We start from the raw sequence: 19780 nt of genomic DNA, 5'->3' as shown, positions 1-19780 counted from the left end.
TTTCTTTTAAAGAATGTTAGTTTGGTGTCAATTTCTCATACTTTACATACCGGTAAGTTATTTATTTCTTCAGTTAAAATACATTTAACAAGAGCTCGTAGAACACGAAATGCCACCCTTGATGCATTCAGTAATTGCACAAGGAACAGAAATTATTAAGTCACTGTACACAAAAGTTCTACTGTTCTGGGTCAATGTGACCTTGACCTTTGACCTATTGACCTCAAAATCAATAGGGGTCATCTGCTGGTCATGATTAACCTCCCGACCGACAGACCTACTGACCGACATCTGCAAAACAATATACCCCTCCTTCTTCGAAGAGGGACATAAAAATTTCTTGCAGAACTTAACAGGTCAAAATGTTCTATTAGTTTATGCAACAATAACCTAGACAATATAATCAAGTGTTACTGAACCTTCATCTCTGTGTGAGATACCTATGTACCAAAATTTGTGTTAAGGTTAGGGTCCCTGTGAAATAATGCTTAAATGACAGTATTAATTCATTTTATTTGTAATACATTTGTATATGGCATGAAAGAAAAAGAATTTATGACTAGTTGTAGGTGCAGATAGGAATGTACCAGTACAGCTGGTTTTGGAGTAACTCAGCAGAGCCTCATTACCACCTAAACTGTTACCCTAAAGCAAAAATTCCTATCCTCACCAGCAATCCATAAAAACTCGTATATTAACCTTAGTGAAAATATCAGATCTTTTGTATTTCTTTTATCAAAAGTATTTCAGTTATTTAGCAGCTGTGAGCTAATGTAACCAGTGTTCCTGGAGGCTGGCACCTGTACTAACGCTTTGTTTGCAAGTAACTGACAACTCCTACACAAAAACAAGAGGGTCATTATGACCCAGGATCGCTCACCTGAGTAATATGAGCTACATGTTTCAAATGTCAAACTGATGATAAAATATTAAGAAAGTCAGTAGGTCAAATTCATGGTCAATGAAATTCAGTTTTATGATTTGTGTGCAAAACTGTGTATGTCATCAAAATTTCAAGGCTGTATCTTAAACAACAAGAAAGTAGGTCAGTAGGTCAAGGTCAGTCAAGTGACATCATATTACTTAGGGTCATCAGGTAATTATAATTAAACAGTCTTGGAAATAGGATCAGATGATTTTTTAAGTATTTTTCCTATATAACTCACATAATAACTAAGTGACCCCAGGGCGGGGCCTTTTTTAACCCCAGGGGCATAATTTGAAAAATTTTGGTAGGGGACTACTGGATAATGCATCATACCAAATATCAAAAGCCTACGTCGTATGGTTTCAGACAAGAAGATTTAAAAAGCTTTTTCCTATATAAGTCTATATGAAACTTGGGACCCCCAGGGCAAGGCCTCTTTTCTTCCATGGGGTACAATTTGAACAATTTTGGTTAAGGACCATATGACAATGCTACAAACCAAATATCAAAGGTCTAAGTGTTGTGGTTTCAGACAAGAAGATTTTTAAACTTTTTTTCCTATATAAGTCTATGTAAAACTTGGGACTCCTGGGGCGGGGCCACATTTGACCCTAGGGGGATAATTTGAACAATCTTGGTAGAGGACCACTAGATGTTGCTACATACAAAATATCAAAGCCCTAGGCCATGTAGTTTTGTACAAGAAGATTTTCAAAGTTTTCCATATATATAAGTCTATATAAATCATGTGAACCCCGGGGCGGGGCTTATTTGAAAAAATTTGGTAGAGGACCACTAGATGATGCTACACACCAGATATCAAAGCCCTAGGCCCTGTGGTTTTGTACAAGAAGATTTTCAAAGTTTTCCCTATGTAAGTCTATATAAACCATGTGATCCCCGGGGCGGGGCCATATTTGACCCTAGGGGGACAATTTGAACAATTTTGGTAGAGGACCACTAGATGATGCTACACACCAGATATCAAAGCCCTAGGTCCTGTGGTTTTGGACAAGAAGATTTTTAAAGTTTTTCCTTTCGGTTGCCAAGGCAACCAGAGTTCTGAATGGAATTCAATTCTTTAAATAATTTTGAAAAGGGGCCACCCAAGGATCATTCCTGTGAAGTTTGGTGTAATTCTACACAGTGGTTTTCAAGAAGATTTTTTTAGAAATTGTTGACGCACGCACGACCCACGACGGACATTGAGTGGTCACAAAAGCTCACCATGAGCCTTTTGCTCATGTGAGCTAAAACAAGAGCACCGCCTTGCGGGTGCTGACGCTCATCTGATTTTTTTTGTGTAATAGAAATATTGTCCTACCCACGATTTTCTAAGTCTAAAAAGGGCCATCATTCTTGCAAAAAGCAGGATAGAATTATGTTTCTTGATGTACAGTGTCCACTTATGATGGTGAAAAACTGTTGCAAGTTTTAAAGCAATAGCTTTGATAGTTTATGAGAAAAGTCGACTTAAACATAATACTCAACCAAGAAAATGATTTTCTAAGTCCAAAAGGGGCAATAATTATTGCAAAAAGCAGGATGGAGTTATGTTGCTTGCTATACAGGGTCAGCTTATGATGGTGAACAAGTGTTGCAAGTTTCAAAGCAATAGCTTTGATAGTTTAAGAGAAAAAGTTGACCTAAACATAAAACTTAACCAAGAAATCTGATATTTTCTAAGTCCAAAAGGGGCCATAAATCTTGCAAAAAGCAGGATGGAGTTATGTTTCTTGCTGTACAGGGTCAGCTTATGATGGTGAACAAGTGTTGCAAGTTTTAAAGCAACAGCTTTGATAGTTTAGGATAAAAGCTGACCTAAACATAAAACTTAACCAAGAAAACTGATTTTCTAAGTCCAAAAGGGGCAATAATTCTTGCAAAAAGCAAGATGGAGTTATGGTTCTTGATGTACAGGGTCTGCTTATGATGGTGAACAAGTATTCCAAGTTTCAATGCAATAGCTTTGATAGTTTAGGAGAAAAGTTGACCTAAACATAAAACTTAACCAAGAAATCTGATATTTTCTAAGTCCAAAAGGGGCCATAAATCTTGCAAAAAGCAAGATGGAGTTATGTTTCTTGCTGTACAGGGTCAGCTTATGATGGTGGACAAGTGTTGCAAGTTTTAAAGCAATAGCTTTGATAGTTTAGGATAAAAGCTGACCTAAACATAAAACTTAACCAAGAAAACTGATTTTCTAAGTCCAAAAGGGGCAATAATTCTTGCAAAAAGCAAGATGGAGTTATGTTTCTTTCTGTACAGGGTCTGCTTATGATGGTGAACAAGTATTCCAAGTTTCAAAGCAATAGCTTTGATAGTTTAGGAGAAAAGTTGACCTAAACATAAAACTTGACCAAGAAATCTGATATTTTCTAAGTACAAAAGGGGCCATAAATCTTGCAAAAAGTAAGATGGAGTTATGTTTCTTGCTATACAGGGTCAGCTTATGATGGTGGACAAGTCTTCCAAGTTTCAAAGCAATAGCTTTGATAGTTTAGGAGAAAAGCTGACCTAAACATAAAACTTAACCAGGCAACGCCGACGCAGACGCCGACGCCGACGCCGACAACCGCTCAAGTGATGACAATAACTCATCATTTTTTTTCAAAAAATCAGATGAGCTAAAAATCATATAACCAATGAATTCAAGCCTAATATTGTATCAAAACTGCAGTCTTAGCAGTTATACTTACAATTGTTTTCTTCTCTCAATTTCTTGTTTGCTGAAAAACAGAACATAATAAACATTAAATTACAAGTACTTTCTTTTTTATTAAACGCTTTATATGTAATACATGAAATAGTATCATTTTATTTAAAAATTTTGTACAACAAAAATATTATTTTCTCGGAAATTCAATAATAAAGTCATTGTATGTAAAGTTAAGCCTTGAGTCAAAGTTCAAATCCAGGTTAAGGCTTTAAGACTTTTCAGACAAGATACAATAGCATCATAATCCATTGTTTACAAAGGTAACAGTTGCGGCCTAAACCTTTATTACTGTGAAATAATCTGTTGTGAAAAACGAAGCAGCACAGTAATCAGAATACTTATTATTATAATAACAATTTATTCTTCAGATTTAATTATAATAAATAAAATTCAAAACTAAAATATATTAACCAATGAGACAAACAAATAACAAAGACATTTTAAGAACTAGTGAAAATAAACAAATAACGCAAAGCATGGTCAACACCTCAACTAATTTCAAATTTAGCCCATATTAAAGTATAATTGGTAATTTGTATACAAGCTTACAGTGTAAATGTGAATGTTTTGTTTCTGGATATCGACAACTCTATTGGCACCTGCTACACTATATAAGTCCCAAACTCCATTCCTACGCATTTTCTTGAACAAACGTCCATCTTATTAAACTCTTAATCATCTAAACTTAATACATGTACTGAGCTGTTAAGTCAAAAACTGAACTCAGTTTAGATCTGTCATCTCTAGATCCTTTGTTTGCGTATAATCCTCTGTGTAAGAAAATGTACACAATGGAAAAAAATATATTTAAAATAGAATTACCGGTAAAACTCATAAGAAAAGCAGTCTACGATGGACAAAAGCATAAAAATGTTAATAATACAGGTAAAACTTGTAGACTCAAATTTATTCGGAACTTTCAAAATAACAGGATAAAAGACAAAAGACTTTATTGTGTAAAATTTGTAATCAACTTCATGTACCAATAAGTAATGGTTTTGGTCAAAACCATGAACTTACATGCCAACAAATGAGCTGCACCACGAGAAAACCAAGACAGTGCATTTGTGACCAGCAAAGATCCAGACCTGCATGCACGTCCGTGCAGTCTGGTCAGGATCCATGCTGTTCGCTAACAATTTCTCTAATTGCAGTAGGCTTTGAAAGCAAACAGCATGGATCCTGACCAGTCTGCGCGGATGCACAGGCTGGTATGGATCCACACTTGTCGCAAATGCACTATGTAGATTTTCTCAAGGTGCAGCTCAAGCGCTTTAACATTATTACATACTAAATGTTTTAAATGCAAAATGTTTTGGTGCAGTTCTTAAAACATATCAAGGCTGGTGTAAACATAACTTAATGGATTTTGGTAGAAGTATAATAGCAAAAATTTATATTTTCTTTTCATATATGTATTATGTTACTATAATGTAGGGATAACACATGTTGTTGTTTTTTTTGCATCCCATTATAAAAATCAGGAAATAAACAGGACAAAAATGATCCAAAACAGATCAGTGAAAATTGGAACAATATCCTTAGATTATATTTACACTGGCCTTATCTGATAAACTGGTGTGCACAAGCCTTTTTTCTTGCCTTATATTTCTGAAGCTGAAAATATTTTATGTGTGATGAATTACTGCTGACAAAAAAAATAGTGTAGACCAGAAATGTTTTTCTTTATTGCAGAAGAATAGTTGAAGTATGTACCATTACTATATCATTTATTCCTATAAACTGTAAGAAGGAAAAACCCAAATGACAACTAGCAATTTCCATTCTCTGTATGCAAGTTCAGCCTTCTCTGGTTGTTGCAAAAATTTAAGCCATTTCATTGAGATATGGCCAAATAATGTCAAAACAGCAAACGAAAATATGTAATCCCACAGAAATTGCTGGTTGTTACTGGGGATCCACTACCTTTATTCAAATATGAGCTTCACCATGAGAAAACCAACATAGTGGCTTTGTGACCAGCATGGATCCAGACCAGCCTGCGCATCCTCATGGTCTGATCAGGACCCATGCTGTTCACCAACGTTTTCTCTAATTGCAATAGGCTTTGAAAGCGAATAGCGGGTTGGTCTGGATCCATGCTGGTAGCAAAGCCACAATGTTGGTTTTCCCATGGTGTGGTTCAATTTTGGTCTTACACTACTTTATCCTAGTTCTGGCAAATGGGTTTAACAATCAACTTATTTATAGAATTCTACACAACATTTTTTAATGAAATAATTTAATATACATTATTTTCATTTTCAAACGGTACTGTGGATTGTGTAATATTGCTATTGTTTTGTTTGTTTTTTTTTGGTTGTTAGGATTTTAGTATTTTCATCCATAAATTAAAAGAAAACAAGGCAGTCTGAAAGACAGCTAAATCCCCCGCCACTGCTATTGTTAGTGAAAGGGTAAACCTTTGATTTTAGCTGTGACCTTGACCTTGAACTGACATGGCTGACTCATCAATTCTGCACAACATCTTGATGGGGTGATTATTTGACCCAAGTTTCATGAAAATCCTTCAAGGGGTTTAGGAGATACAGGGCTGAAACCTTTGACCTTCAGTTGTGACCTTGACCTTGAGTTGACATGACTGACTCATGAGTTCTTGATGAGGTGATCATTTGACCCAAGTTTGATGAAAATCCTTCAAGGGGTTTAGGAGATACAGAGTGGACACAAAATGGAAGGCTCAAGCCTTCGACCCTATAGTTGTGACCTTGACCTTGAGCTGGCATGGTTGACTCATAATTTCTGCACATCGTTTTGATGAGATAATCATTTTACCCAAGTTTTATAAAATTCCTTCAAGGGGTTTAGGAGATATAGAGCGGACACAAAATGGAAGGCTCAAACCTTTGACCTTCAGTTGTGACCCTGACCTTGAGCGACATGGCTGACTCATAAGTTCTGCACATCGCCTTGATGAGGTGATCGTTTGACCCAAGTTTGATGAAAATCCTTCAAGGAGTTTAGGAGATATAGAGTGGACACAAAATGGAAGGCTCAAACCTTTGACCCTAAGTTGTGACCTTGACCTTGAGCCGGCATGACTGACTCATGAGTTCTGCACATCGTCTTGATGAGGTGATCATTTGACCCAAGTTTCATGAAAATCCTTCAAGGAGTTTAGAAGATATAGAGTGGACACAAAATGGAAGGCTCAAAACCTTTGACCCTAAGTTGTGACCTTGACCTTGAGCCGGCATGGCTGACTCATGGGTTCTGCACATCGTCTTGATGAGGTGATCATTTGACACAAGTTTTATAAAATTCCTTCAAGGGGTTTATGAGATATAGAGTGGACACAAAATGGTAGGCTCAAACCTTTGACCTTGAGTTGTCACCTTGACCTTGAACCGACAAGGCTGACTCATGGGTTCTGCACATCATCTTGATGAGGTGATCATTTGACCCATGTTTCATGAAAATCCTTCAAGGGGTTTAGGAGATATGGACCGGACACGATTTTGATATGGACGGAAGGACGGACGGACGGAAGCACGGATGGACGCAGACCATTCCTATAATCCCTCCGCCACGGCAGGGGATTAAAAAGAAATATGAGTGATGCCGAAAATACCTAACCTCTGTAACATTTACAACCAATCAATAAAAAGGTTTATGTTCATTCATACAATGAAATTATATTTATGTAACAGTGTTATATTACGATTGGATATACACATGGATAATACTACCACTTCTAGAATTTAATTTCTATGACAGTCACTGCATTATTATTTCATCTACTAATGTTCCTGGTGGCTTTAAGACATGCTTTGATAAAAATTGCATATTAATAAAGGGATCAAATCCAAAATGGGTCCAGGTTTATGAAGCTGTGCTTCGAAACCAATCTGAAGACTCCAAAAAGTAATTTTTTTTGTTTTTCTTGTTTGATTTAATGTCGCACCGACACATGATAGGTCATATGGCGACTTTCCATCTTTAATGGTGGAGGAAGACCCCAGGTGCCCCTCCGTGCATTATTTCGTCACGAGCGGGCACCTGAGTAGAACCACCGACCTTCCGTAAGCCAGCTGGATGGCTTCCTCACATGAAGAATTCAACGCTCCGAGTGAGGCTCGAACCCACATCGCTGAGGGGCAACTGATTTGAAGTCAGCGACCTTAACCACTCGGCCACGGAGGCCCCCCAGCAAGTAATTGGTTGCTTCTGAGAATAGTTTTGAAATTTGCCAAAAGAAAGCTTGCAACACGAGACTGGTCTCCACACTTACTTTTATCATGTGTAACATGTATAAGAAGGAAATTTTCTTACAGATAAAATTTTTGAAATGAACTTGTTTGCACTGACAACTTTCAATTCCAACTGAACACTTACCTAAAGAAAAAAACAACTGTAGCATAAAGTCCTAAATAAAATAACATTTTACTTTTGCTAGCACTTCCTCGTTCCCACGCTTCAGCTTCCCTACAAGGAAACAAGTAAAGGTATATCTTAAATGCCAAAAAAAAAACAAGCAAAAAAAAACGAAAAAAAAAAACAAAACGATCCCCATATCTTATATCTTGGAACTCAGAATGCCAGCAGCTGTCCTTGACCAATCTGTTACCATGACCTTCAAAAAAGATGACTTTTACATTTAATACAAAGCCATTTCGCCAACTGGTAACCACTTACTTTCTGCGCCTTTGTCTGTAGTTTTCTCGTATTGAACAAAGAACTAATGTGATCAAGGTCACCACTTGGAAGTAGGCAAAAGTGTCCTCTGGAATTATTCTTCGCCTCGGAGTATCATCATATACCCTTAAAATCATAAAGTTGTTATTACCAACTTATCCTAAAAGCGACACTTACTTTTTGTAAAGAAAAGCTATGCCGATTAACGATGCATATATCGTATCACAATGGAACAAAGATTAAACATGTCATTTCGCCTCTCCCGATCCTTTTGGCGTCTTTCCTCATCTTCCCTACAAATTAAATTTTCTATCTATAATGGAAACAGTACTTGCGTTACTTGGTTTCAAACCAAAAACCATACTGTGAAACCATTGTCATTTTTGCGGATTATGATGAACTTCGTGGAATTCATGGTTGTGTAAAACCACCTTATTTACCCCATCAAACAAATAAATGTTTCTTTAATTCCGCACCCAATATTAAATCAACAATTTTCACAGAATTTGCGGTTTTGTAAATCCACCTAACTGAACCCGAATGAACAAATAAATCTTTATTTTCCATCCAAATCAAATCCACAAATTTACGTCTCCACTACACAGCTAATTTGGACAAAAACACAAAATCTCATACCAACAAAAAACTGAACAATTTCACAGTATAAGCGAAGGTACATTGGGTTAGTTGTTGAGTGTTGACTATGCTTTGACTCAGCTTGTTCAAATACGTACAGTCCGTGAGTCGTGACCTTGATATGGGCATGAATGATAACCTCCCATAACATAAAAATAGCCATAAGAATTGCCATGGTCCACCATATCCTATGGAATGCAACTAAAACTCCGTCATCATGCTCACTTTCCTCAGGCATGGCGTAAGATGTCGTTTTCTCTCCATTACCTCCGTTTTCTGCCTGTTGCTGCCTAAGAGCAAAAAATGTTTCATTATTTCTAAAATCCATATAATTATACTTATTAAAGTAAGCTTTTTAATAAGAACTTTATGGTGTGTTGAGCAGTACCTGTAAATATTGCTACCAGAAAAATTGAGGTGTTGCAGTTTAAATCTAAGTTTTAATTTCATTCTGGGTACAATCAAAATGAGCTAGGATTTGTATGTAGGATATGATAGAAACTTCATTATGGAGCATTGCACGACAATGATGTAGCATTGCTCGATCAGTAAACAATTTTATACATTAAATACAGTGATGTTTATAAGATCCTTAATACATGTACAGTTGAATATCGTTACCTCGATATCAGTTAGCTCGATACTCCGGTTAGCAAGATGTGTTTTGGTCGGTCCCAAATTTTCCCTTTATATTTTAATTGTATTATTTATCATTTCCTCGATATTATTAGCACAATATTTTGTTTAGCTCCATGGGATTTTTCAGTCCCGTCAGCTTACCTGTACTGTTCTTATACCTGATTTCGTCGATATCACAGCTTTTCAAAAATACCCATGTTACCGGTATTTATAAGGTGTGAAAATCAACCTATTGTTGTCCAGTGATGTATTAATTATAATCAAGTTAGTTTGTGCGTTTGTTTTGTTTGTCATTTTGTCTTTATTCCAATCTAAATGTTAACAAGTTTGCATTTGATTCTCAATAAATTAGTCTATAACAGTGTGCAAGCGGGCAGGCTGTTTTCCAATAAAACAATTAATTTGGACAAAATATTTTTCTGTTTGACGGAGTAAAAATCTGTCATTTTTGATCGAGTAACAATATGTGTAATTTTTGTCAATAAAATTAAGAGATCTATAAGATCTTATATCGGCTAAAACAAGATCAGATAGGGAAAATGAAATGGGCCCATGTTATGGAGATGGCATTCCTTACTGTTGACAGATAGGGAATAAGTACTTTGTGCATGTAAAAGTACAGGTTTCGGGCTTTCTTAAGATTATAACATTACATACTTTCCTGCGATTTCTTACACACTGTAATAGATAATATGGTTGAAAAATGGTGTTTTTTCATCGTTATGGTGTTGTAAATAAAAAATGGCAAATTTTAGCAAGCCAGTGATCAAAGCAGTATTACATTAATGTGAATTGGCAATAACAGACTTAAAATGTGGCATTTCAAATTAAAGAAAGTCAAATTATTTCTTTATCAGTGAAGGAATTAAGTTTTAATAAAAAAAATACGAAAACAGGCCTGCGTTATGTTTTTTTGTTTTTTTAAGGTCTGTCTCTATTACCCTATTACAAAGGCAACAGTGATATGCCAGATACAGTATGGTAGTGTGTGCTGTTGCTGATAATCATATACCACTCTGAATATAAAGATTTTGTTTCAGGTCCAAATGAAAAAAATTGAGTCATAATTTGGTAACATGACTTTTTCGTAGTGTCTGTAGATCAATGTTTGCAATATGTAAATTGTAAGACCCACAAATAATATTTACTATTTTGTATTATTTTCTATTTCAGACTGTCTCAGAGAATTAGCAGAACTAAACATCTTTCTGCTTCTGCGACTGGTTATTTGTTGGGAAGCAACAGAAATTTGTCAGTAGACCGTAGTGTCCGTAGATCAATAATTTAACTGTAGATAATTTTCTTAAAACCAGTACATAATCAATGAGCTTGGGATATTATTGATGTTTTTATAAGGATATACTGATTCCAAAGAGATAAAACTTTCATCTTTCAGAGTATTTTAGAAAAATATGTTTTTGTCTATCTTTTCAAGTGAAAATGAACTTTAGTAAGCTATAAAACGAGTTTCACTAAGTGTACTTTAGCCAGATTGCGTTATTTACATACAGTATAACTATCCAATATGAATCAGCAAACTATAATGTACATTTAACCACACTTGATCTCTTAACAGAGCTATTTTTTATATTGTCACTTGATCTACGGACACTACAAGAATGCATGATATGTACACAATCTCTAATATACTTAGTGTTTTACAGCTTTTTGAAAAATTAACATTACAAAAGGGAAATTATAACAAAATGAGGACAAAAAGAAACATTACAAAAGATAACAATGAAGAGAATGAAAAGAATTCTGTGCTTGCGAGTAAGAAGGCCAAAATTATGCGTAGATACAGGGCAAAAGTTAAAAGTGACAGTGCAAAATACGAAAAGATGAAACTTAAGGACAGAGAGAGGAAAAAAAGGGAAAGGGAAATGCAGAGAATAGCAAAACAGACTGATCCAGTACTGTGCAATGAGCTAAGACGTCAAAAAAGAGAACAACAGAGAAGATTTAGGAATAAACAGAAGTTAGATAAAGCCAAGAAAGAACAGAAAGAAGATAAAGCAAAAGCAAATGATTTAATGAAAAAGCTTAATGAAATGAAAGATAGTAGTGAAAAAAAGAAAGCTACCCTCAGAACCAAAATGTGGAGGATGAAGATCAAATTACAAAAAGAAAGAGAAAAAGAAAGTGTACCTAAAGGAAGAATAGTGAGCAGAACACTTACCACTGAGACAACCAAAGAAACAATAGTCAATGATGTGACTGATAGCACTCAAACAGAATCTGGAAACGAAGAAAATGCTGCAAATTGTGTACCTGATAGCAGTGATAGCTCAGAAAGCCTCCTTAGCAGTCCATACAGTTGCAGACAGACAGAATACAGGGCTGTTAAGAAGGTGAAAAACACTTTGCCTAAGACATTACACAAGAGCAGTATTAACTAAGCCAGTTGATAAGACGAGTTGGTTTCTTTCAGTTAGTACTAAGTACTGTTTAAATAAGTTGTGTGTATTTTTTTTCAAATTTTCCTATTAAAAGATTTTGTTTCTAAGTGTATTCAAAACATATCATAGTTCACTGGAAGCTTAAACTTGTGTTACTGTTATTACAGTCTGGTAAATACTCATGCACTAGTATGTAGTGTCCGTAGAATGCACCACTATATTGGTTCATCGAACTGTCACATGTGTTATTCTTTTTCAAATTGTTTGCTGTTTGTTCAAGGTTGATTGAGGTAGGTTTTTTGTTGTGTTGATGAGTTAATTTGTTAGTACAAACTGTTTGGAATACAAGTTTTTGTCTCAAATAGTTAATATTTTTATTCTTAAAGGACATTTTCAACAAAAGATTTCATAGCTGTGAATAATTCAATAGTTTTCTACTGTTATTTTTGAAGTATGGCTGTTTGAAAGTCAATTTTCTAAACTAAATTGTAACAAAAATGTTAAAATGATGGTGAAACTAAGGTTTAGACACAGTATGAATTTCTGTAGTGTCCGTAGCTGTTATAACAGTGATTCTTTAAGACAAGTTAATGATATTTAAAATGTTTAAAATGTTAAGCATTTGTTTGTGGCTACAAGATTGTGTTTTTTATGCAAAAGCTTAATACACTTTATGCCAGGATAGAGGTTAGATATACATTTTCTACTTAAAAAACACCATGAGAAAAAAATTTTGACTCAGGTTTTGGAAATATGTAACCATAAACAAGAGCTGTCTCCATATGATGACACATGCCCCTGATGGCACTTTGAATGAATAGTTATGGCCGATGTTAGAGTTTAGGACCTTTGACCTACGGACCTTGGTCTTGTGCGTGACACGCTGTCTTACCGTGCCACACATTCATGCGTAGTTATTTTAAAATCCATGCATGAATGACAAAGATATGGACCGGACATGCCCATCATTGCACTATCATGAAATATGACTTTTAACGTCTAAGTGTGACCTTGACATTTGAGCTACGGACCTGGGTCTTGCGTGCGACACGTCGTCTTACTGTGGTACACATTCACGCCCAATAATTTTAAAATCCATGCATGAATGACAAAGATATGGACCGGACATGCCCATCATTGCACTAGCATGAAATATGACCTTTAACGTCTAAGTGTGACCTTGACATTTGAGCTACGGACCTGGGTCTTGCGTGCGACATGTCGTCTTACTGTGGTACACGTTCACGCCCAATAATTTTAAAATCCATGCATGAATGACAAAGATATGGACCGGACACGCCCATCAATGCACTATCATGAAATATGACCTTTAACTTCTAAGTGTGACCTTGACCTTTGAGCTACAGACCTGGGTCTTGCGCGCGACACGTCGTCTTACTGTGCCACACATCTATGCGTAGTTACTTGAAAATTCATCCATGGATGACAAAGATATGGACCGGACACGCCCATCAATGCACTATCATGAAAAATTACCTTTAACGTCTAAGTGTGACCTTGACCTTTGAGCTACGGACCTGGGTCTTGCGCGCGACACATCGTCTTACTGTGGTACACATTCAAGCCAATTTATTTGAAAATCCGTCCATGGATGTCAAAGATATGGACCGGACACGAAAATTGCGGACAGACGGTTCAAAAACTATATGCCTCCCTTCGGGGGCATAAAAAAGAAACATTCACATCAGTTGTATTTTTATGATTGTGTAAACCTTACTTTAGTTAGTCATTACATAACTTTCTCTGTATATTGCAACAGCATTGTTGGAATCATCATCAAATCATGTAACATGTTTTGTAGTGTCCGTAGACATTTTAAAACCTCTTCATGAACCAATTTATTTTCAAAACTCGTAAACTTTTAGTCCTGAGCATCTGTTTTGCATAAAAGCACAATGTCTTGTTAGTGAACTGAAGTAGTTTTCCTATCATTGTCAGCTGTTCTGTTAAAATAAAAGAATTTGAAAAGTTTAATAAACAATTTGTGTTATTATAATCATACTTCTTATGCAAATATTAACACAATAATGTCTTCTATCCAGTGGTTTTTGAGTGAAACTTGCTAAATTGTACTTGTTTAAGCAAGTTACAGTCAAAATGAATCTTTACTTCAGTGTTTTCCATAAATTACACATTGTTATGCCTTGTGTTTGTAGTGTCCGTGACTCTGCTACCCTCATATAATTGCTGCCTTGTAAATTTTATAGCAGACAGTCCTAGTCAAAAAGGTTTTGGTATTTGGTCCCTAGTATATTAGACCATGACATGGGCTGAAAAAATGAGGATTTGAAAAACTTTATTTTTTTGGCAAAATTGCAACATAAATTCCCTATCTGATCTTGTTTTACGATCGTATTTACGTTTTATATTATTTCTTTCCCCTATCAAACCCTCTAAAAGAAGCATGAAATGTAATGACAATAAAGACGTCATACTCAGATACAAAATGTAGTCCTAGATTGACGATATCATTACGTCGAACTTCGGATACATTGATGTAATTTTTGCAGTCCCTTGAATATTGAGGTAACGGTATTTGACTGTATATCTGCTGGCATAAAAATCCATAGATATTCTGACAAGTACAAATGTACAATATAACCGACAATCTGCATAAACATAATGTGCAGAGTTGAGCTCCATCTCCTAGTAAACTGATAAGCCAAAAGGAAAAGCAAATAACACAAATGATCAGTCTAAATTCACTTACTAGTAAATGGTCAAAAAATGAAAGCTGACTGCAGACTAAAATATCAGACATAAGGTTTGATAAGTATTAATTTTATTTTCCACTGAAACAAGAGCTGTCACTAATGGTGACAAATGCCCCCCGCAGCGCCTTGACCTTTGACCTGGTGACCCAGAAGTCAGTAGGGGTCGTGTACTCAATAAGTACTATCAGCATGTGAAGTTTGAAGGTCCTGGGTGCAGTGGTTCACGAATAAAGTGCCTTCATGCAAAAAGTTAACGTTGTGACGAACGAACTAACGAACAGACGGACAGTTGAAAACTAATATGCCTCCCTTCGGGGGCATAAAAAACAACAAAATATTTATTCCAGGATGTCTGACTTTCTAATATCTACGCGATCCAAGCTACTGCACAGGAACTTTTTCTATCTATGACCATGACCTTATCAATACTGACCTCAAATGAATGAGTCTTTGATTTTCTGCAGAGGGCAATTTAAAGCAATGTTCACTTTTAACAGAATATAACTTACAGAACAGAAAAATATTATACTTTAAACCTGACAAAAGAATACAAACATAGGAAATACCAAAGCTATATTACATGCCAGGAGAAGAAAATGGCTCATTTGCACAGATGCTAGTAATTTCTTACCAAAAGGTAATACAATAAAAATTCATTTCAATGGTAGAGAATGATTTGTTTCTAAATGTATATCAAACAGAAAAGTGTCAAAATAGTGTTCCATTGACTTTAAGCCTGCTGGCCACAAGTGGTTTTGCCTCTGCAACTTGTGCAGACCAAGATCAGCCTGCACATCTGTGCAAGCTGATCATGGTCTTCAGTCAGTAAATTTTCACTGAACATCCCTTTGAATAAGAAGTGGTATTGCCCAAATTGAATGATGGACCAGTCCATTTTAGAAATTTACCAAAGTAAAGGTTAAATATACAACTGCAATTTTCAAACAGAAATTCTGTGTTGAAATACGAGGTGTTGGCCATGCTTTTTTTTAAAGCTCTGTAATATCTTTGATACATACTGCCTTGTAATAATAGAACGGTCTTCAGTCAGTATCTCGATAAATATAAGGACACAAGCAAAAATGGTAACAAATGAAACAAAGTACTGCAACTGCCGTGTTAGCTCTTCTTGCTGAGCCTTTCTGTCAATTCTATTTCTATTTGTATATCTAGGTTGACCTCTTGACCTGCAGGAAATATACATGGCAAATATGAGCCACGCCATGAGAAAACCAACATAATGGGTTTGCAACCAGCATGGATCTAGACCAGCCTGCGCATCCGCGCAGTCTGCTTAGGATCCATGGTGTTCGCTAACAGTTTCTCTAATTGCTATAGGTTTTGAAAGCGAACAGCATGGATCCTGACCAGACTGCGCGGATATGCAGGCTGGTCTGGATCCATGCTGGTCGCAAAGCCACTATGTTGGTTTTCTCATGGCACGGCTCATATATATAATAAAGGACCGACCACTCAGCGTCCCAACAGAAGTAAATGCTCAAGTTACTCAAGGTACTGTGTGATCCAAAGATATAAAATCTTCGGAAAATTGTCAGGTACCACTAACTTCACGTGAGCCTATGGACTCAAGCGAGCAATTTTTCGCTGTATATACAATATTCTTACTCAGTGATACTTTTAAACTACTAGTTTATTATACTCAAACTAGAAGCTTTGCTTTGGTGCCTTATCAAACGGGTTGAAAGCCTACTTTGTGTATGTGCACATTTCAAAACAGACGTGCAGGTATAAAATTGTGCATAGTAGTATCAAGTATTTACATATTTATTTACATATTTATGCATACATGTAAAAAATGTATTGATTATAACGTGTTTGATGTGCAAGTGTATCATCTATGCGTATCTTTATTCATGCACAGTCATGTATTTTCAATGTAAATACATGCAATGTACACTTTCACCCGAGATGGTACACCACTGTACCTGATATAAGTAATGTCCCTCATAACTTATGCTTCGCAATGATGTTCTTAAACAGTCTAATTACATCATCTTTTAAATATGTACATTATAAGAATTTATGCATTATTTACCAGTATAGATATATTTTTTTCCCCATTGTTTAACCATTTTGGGCTTCATTGTTGCACAATCATGTTTCTATGTTTTTTTTTTCTGAAAGACATAAAATTGTTCCTTTCAACTTAATATCAAGCTATCTTTTCATTCCATCAAAAGCTTTTATAATTAGCGTGTTTTTTTATCAAGTTTTTATTATTCTGATTATCATCCCTTCCACTTTCAAAACTCTGGTATAGAATATAAATTGAGTTGAGGTGTTTCCCATATTCTTTGCATTACTTATTTAATGTTTATGGTAATACAAACCCGAAAGCCTTCTCTGATGTTACCATATACAGTAAGAAGCCTCGTAAGAGCAGATACGGTACAACCAGAATTAAAATGGTGGATCTTATTATGCGAATGTACCGGTACTCTGTATCCGCTTGGAAGTTGTCGTAACTTCAAAAGCAAAAATAATTCAACTTTACTTCTGGGCTTACATAATTAATTAATGCAATTCTGTAAACAAATTAAACTTTCTTTATTCCAAACTGTTTCTTCATTTCGAAATGTTTACCAAACAGCTTCTTTATTCCAAAATGTTTACTAAACCATTTCTTTATTCCGAAATGTTTACCAAACCGCTAACCAGAATGTTCAGCTGTATTTCCCAATTAACTCAAGCAAATTTTCAATTTCCAAAATAAATAGATTTTGTACTTCAAAGTAACATCATAACCTTTTAAAAAAAATTCTCCTCTAACAAGCCTTTACGGCCTAAAAAACTTAAATTTCAACATCTTTTACGTAAATCAAAAGGTGTTGACCATCCTTCACATATTACAAGGTGATACTTGCTCTTCCATGAGTTTACGGTAAAGTTCTATATATGCCAGAACATGGAACGAGATCAGCAGAGCCACTAAAATAATACTTCTGTCTGTGGGTGGATCAGAGTAACTATACGAACCTCTAAAACACAATACATTGTATACAGATGTCAAAATTGTCATTCACTAAACAGTAGAAAGTCTTTGTTTTGCCTACGATAATTATCTTTCCAACTTCAAGACAATCTATTCTTACTTTTTTGTTGTGTTCAGAATGGTTCAAGATATATATACAGTCAAACTTCATTAGCTCAAACTTGACTAGAAAATGAGCCGTGCCATGGGAAAACCAACATAGTGGCTTTGCGACCAGCATGGATCCAGACCAGCCTGCGCATCCGTGCAGTCTGGTCAGGATCCATGCTGTTCGCTAACAGTTTCTATAACAGCAATAGGCTTTGAAAGCGAACAGCATGGATCCTGACCAGACTGCGCGGATGCGCAGGCTGGTCTGGATCCATGCTGGTCGCAAAGCCACTATGTTGGTTTTCCCATGGCATGGCTCAAATTTGTTCATAATCAGAGCCATCAGACAATATACATTACACAGAAACTTTGCTAGGAACTGACAATGAGTTTGAGCAAAGGGCAGTGCATGAATTATATGAGCTTGAGCGGACGAGGTTTGACTGTACATCATAATTTTTCAATAAGAACAAAGTATACAGTTACAGTTTTCTACTACTGCTTGATCACTGAACTTCAAGGCTATGTAATGAAGTCTGGGCACCATCAAAAAAACCTGTGCGTAGGCTTGACCTTTGAAACAGGCCAGTATATGAATCATCTGCTACAGAATTTAGGCAATAAATCCACTATGTCTCATCAGATAAGTCATCATTGTGATTAGGAAAGAGAGAACCTACATGCATCTTTCTAATCTAAAGGAAAGATCAGAGGTACTGATATGTGCTGCTAATGGAAAAATCGAAGAAAAACTGAGATTGTGACAACTACTTAATCTGATTTATAATAAGTGATCTTATATTCAACTCAATGAGCCAGACAGATAATTATTATAGTTAATTTTTATCAATAAAATGTCTGAAATATAATTTATAACAAGAGCACTGCCTTGCGGGTGCTGACGCTCATCTGATTTTTTATGTATAAAAGAAATATTGTCCTACCCATGATTTTCTAAGTCTAAAAAGGGCCATCACTCTTGCAAAAAGCAGAATAGAGTTATGTTTCTTGATGTACAGTGTCCACTTATGATGGTGAAAAACTGTTGCAAGTTTTAAAGCAATAGCTTTGACAGTTTATGAGAAAAGTTGACTTAAACATAATATTCAACCAAGAAAATGATTTTTCTAAGTCCAAAAGGGGCAATAATTATTTCAAAAAGCAGGATGGAGTTATGTTGCTTGCTGTACAGGGTCAGCTTATGATGGTGAACAAGAGTTGCAAGTTTTAAAGCAATAGCTTTGATAGTTTAAGAGAAAAAGTTGACCTAAACATAAAACTTAACCAAGAAATCTGATATTTTCTAAGTCCAAAAGGGGCCATAAATCTTGCAAAAAGCAGGATGGAGTTATGTTTCTTGCTGTACAGGGTCAGCTTATGATGGTGAACAAGTGTTGCAAGTTTTAAAGGAATAGCTTTGATAGTTTAGGATAAAAGCTGACCTAAACATAAAACTTAACCAAGAAAACTGATTTTCTAAGTCCACAAGGGGCAATAATTCTTGCAAAAAGCAAGATGGAGTTATGTTTCTAGATGTACAGGGTCTGCTTATGATGGTGAACAATTATTCCAAGTTTCAAAGCAAAAGCTTTGATAGTTTAGGAGAAAAGTTGACCTAAACATAAAACTTAACCAAGAAATCTGATATTTTCTAAGTACAAAAGGGGCCATAAATCTTGCAAAAAGCAAGATGGAGTTATGTTTCTTGCTATACAGGGTCAGCTTATGATGGTGAACAAGTATTCCAAGTTTCAAAGCAATAGCTTTGATAGTTTAGGAGAAAAGCTGACCTAAACATAAAACTTAACCAGGCAACGCCGACGCCGACGCCGACAACCGCTCAAGTGATGACAACAACTCATCATTTTTTTTCAAAAAATCAGATGAGCTAAAAATGATCTTAAAAATCACTTTTAAAAACAACTGCAAACCCTGACTTGTGAGAAATTTTGCCCCCTTAAAAAT

At 35.7% G+C, this 19780-nt stretch overlaps 1 protein-coding gene across 11 annotated transcripts in view; it reads right to left on the bottom strand.

Annotated features, from left to right (window-relative positions):
• Positions 1 to 19780, bottom strand: part of LOC123538352 (dnaJ homolog subfamily C member 4-like) — a 52098-nt gene that overhangs the window by 5081 nt on the left and 27237 nt on the right. For 4 of the 11 annotated variants that reach the window (XM_045322427.2, XM_045322444.2, XM_045322414.2 and 1 more), the window contains one exon: positions 3628 to 3657. In XM_045322427.2, the coding sequence (XP_045178362.2) occupies positions 3628 to 3657 (30 nt within the window). Of the gene's footprint in view, positions 1 to 3627; positions 3658 to 4900; positions 5265 to 8003; positions 8094 to 8303; positions 8430 to 9037; positions 9230 to 15731; positions 15900 to 17063; positions 17199 to 19780 lie in introns of those variants that run through there. The other 7 variants (XM_045322389.2, XM_045322396.2, XM_045322420.2 and 4 more) reach the window with 6 other exon arrangements.

Source organism: Mercenaria mercenaria, chromosome 1 (genome assembly GCF_021730395.1).
Source record: "Mercenaria mercenaria strain notata chromosome 1, MADL_Memer_1, whole genome shotgun sequence".
In the NCBI taxonomy this organism is placed as follows: Eukaryota; Metazoa; Mollusca; class Bivalvia; order Venerida; family Veneridae; genus Mercenaria; species Mercenaria mercenaria.
Note: the sequence above shows the minus strand (reverse complement) of the source record. Positions and strands in the feature narration are given on the sequence as shown.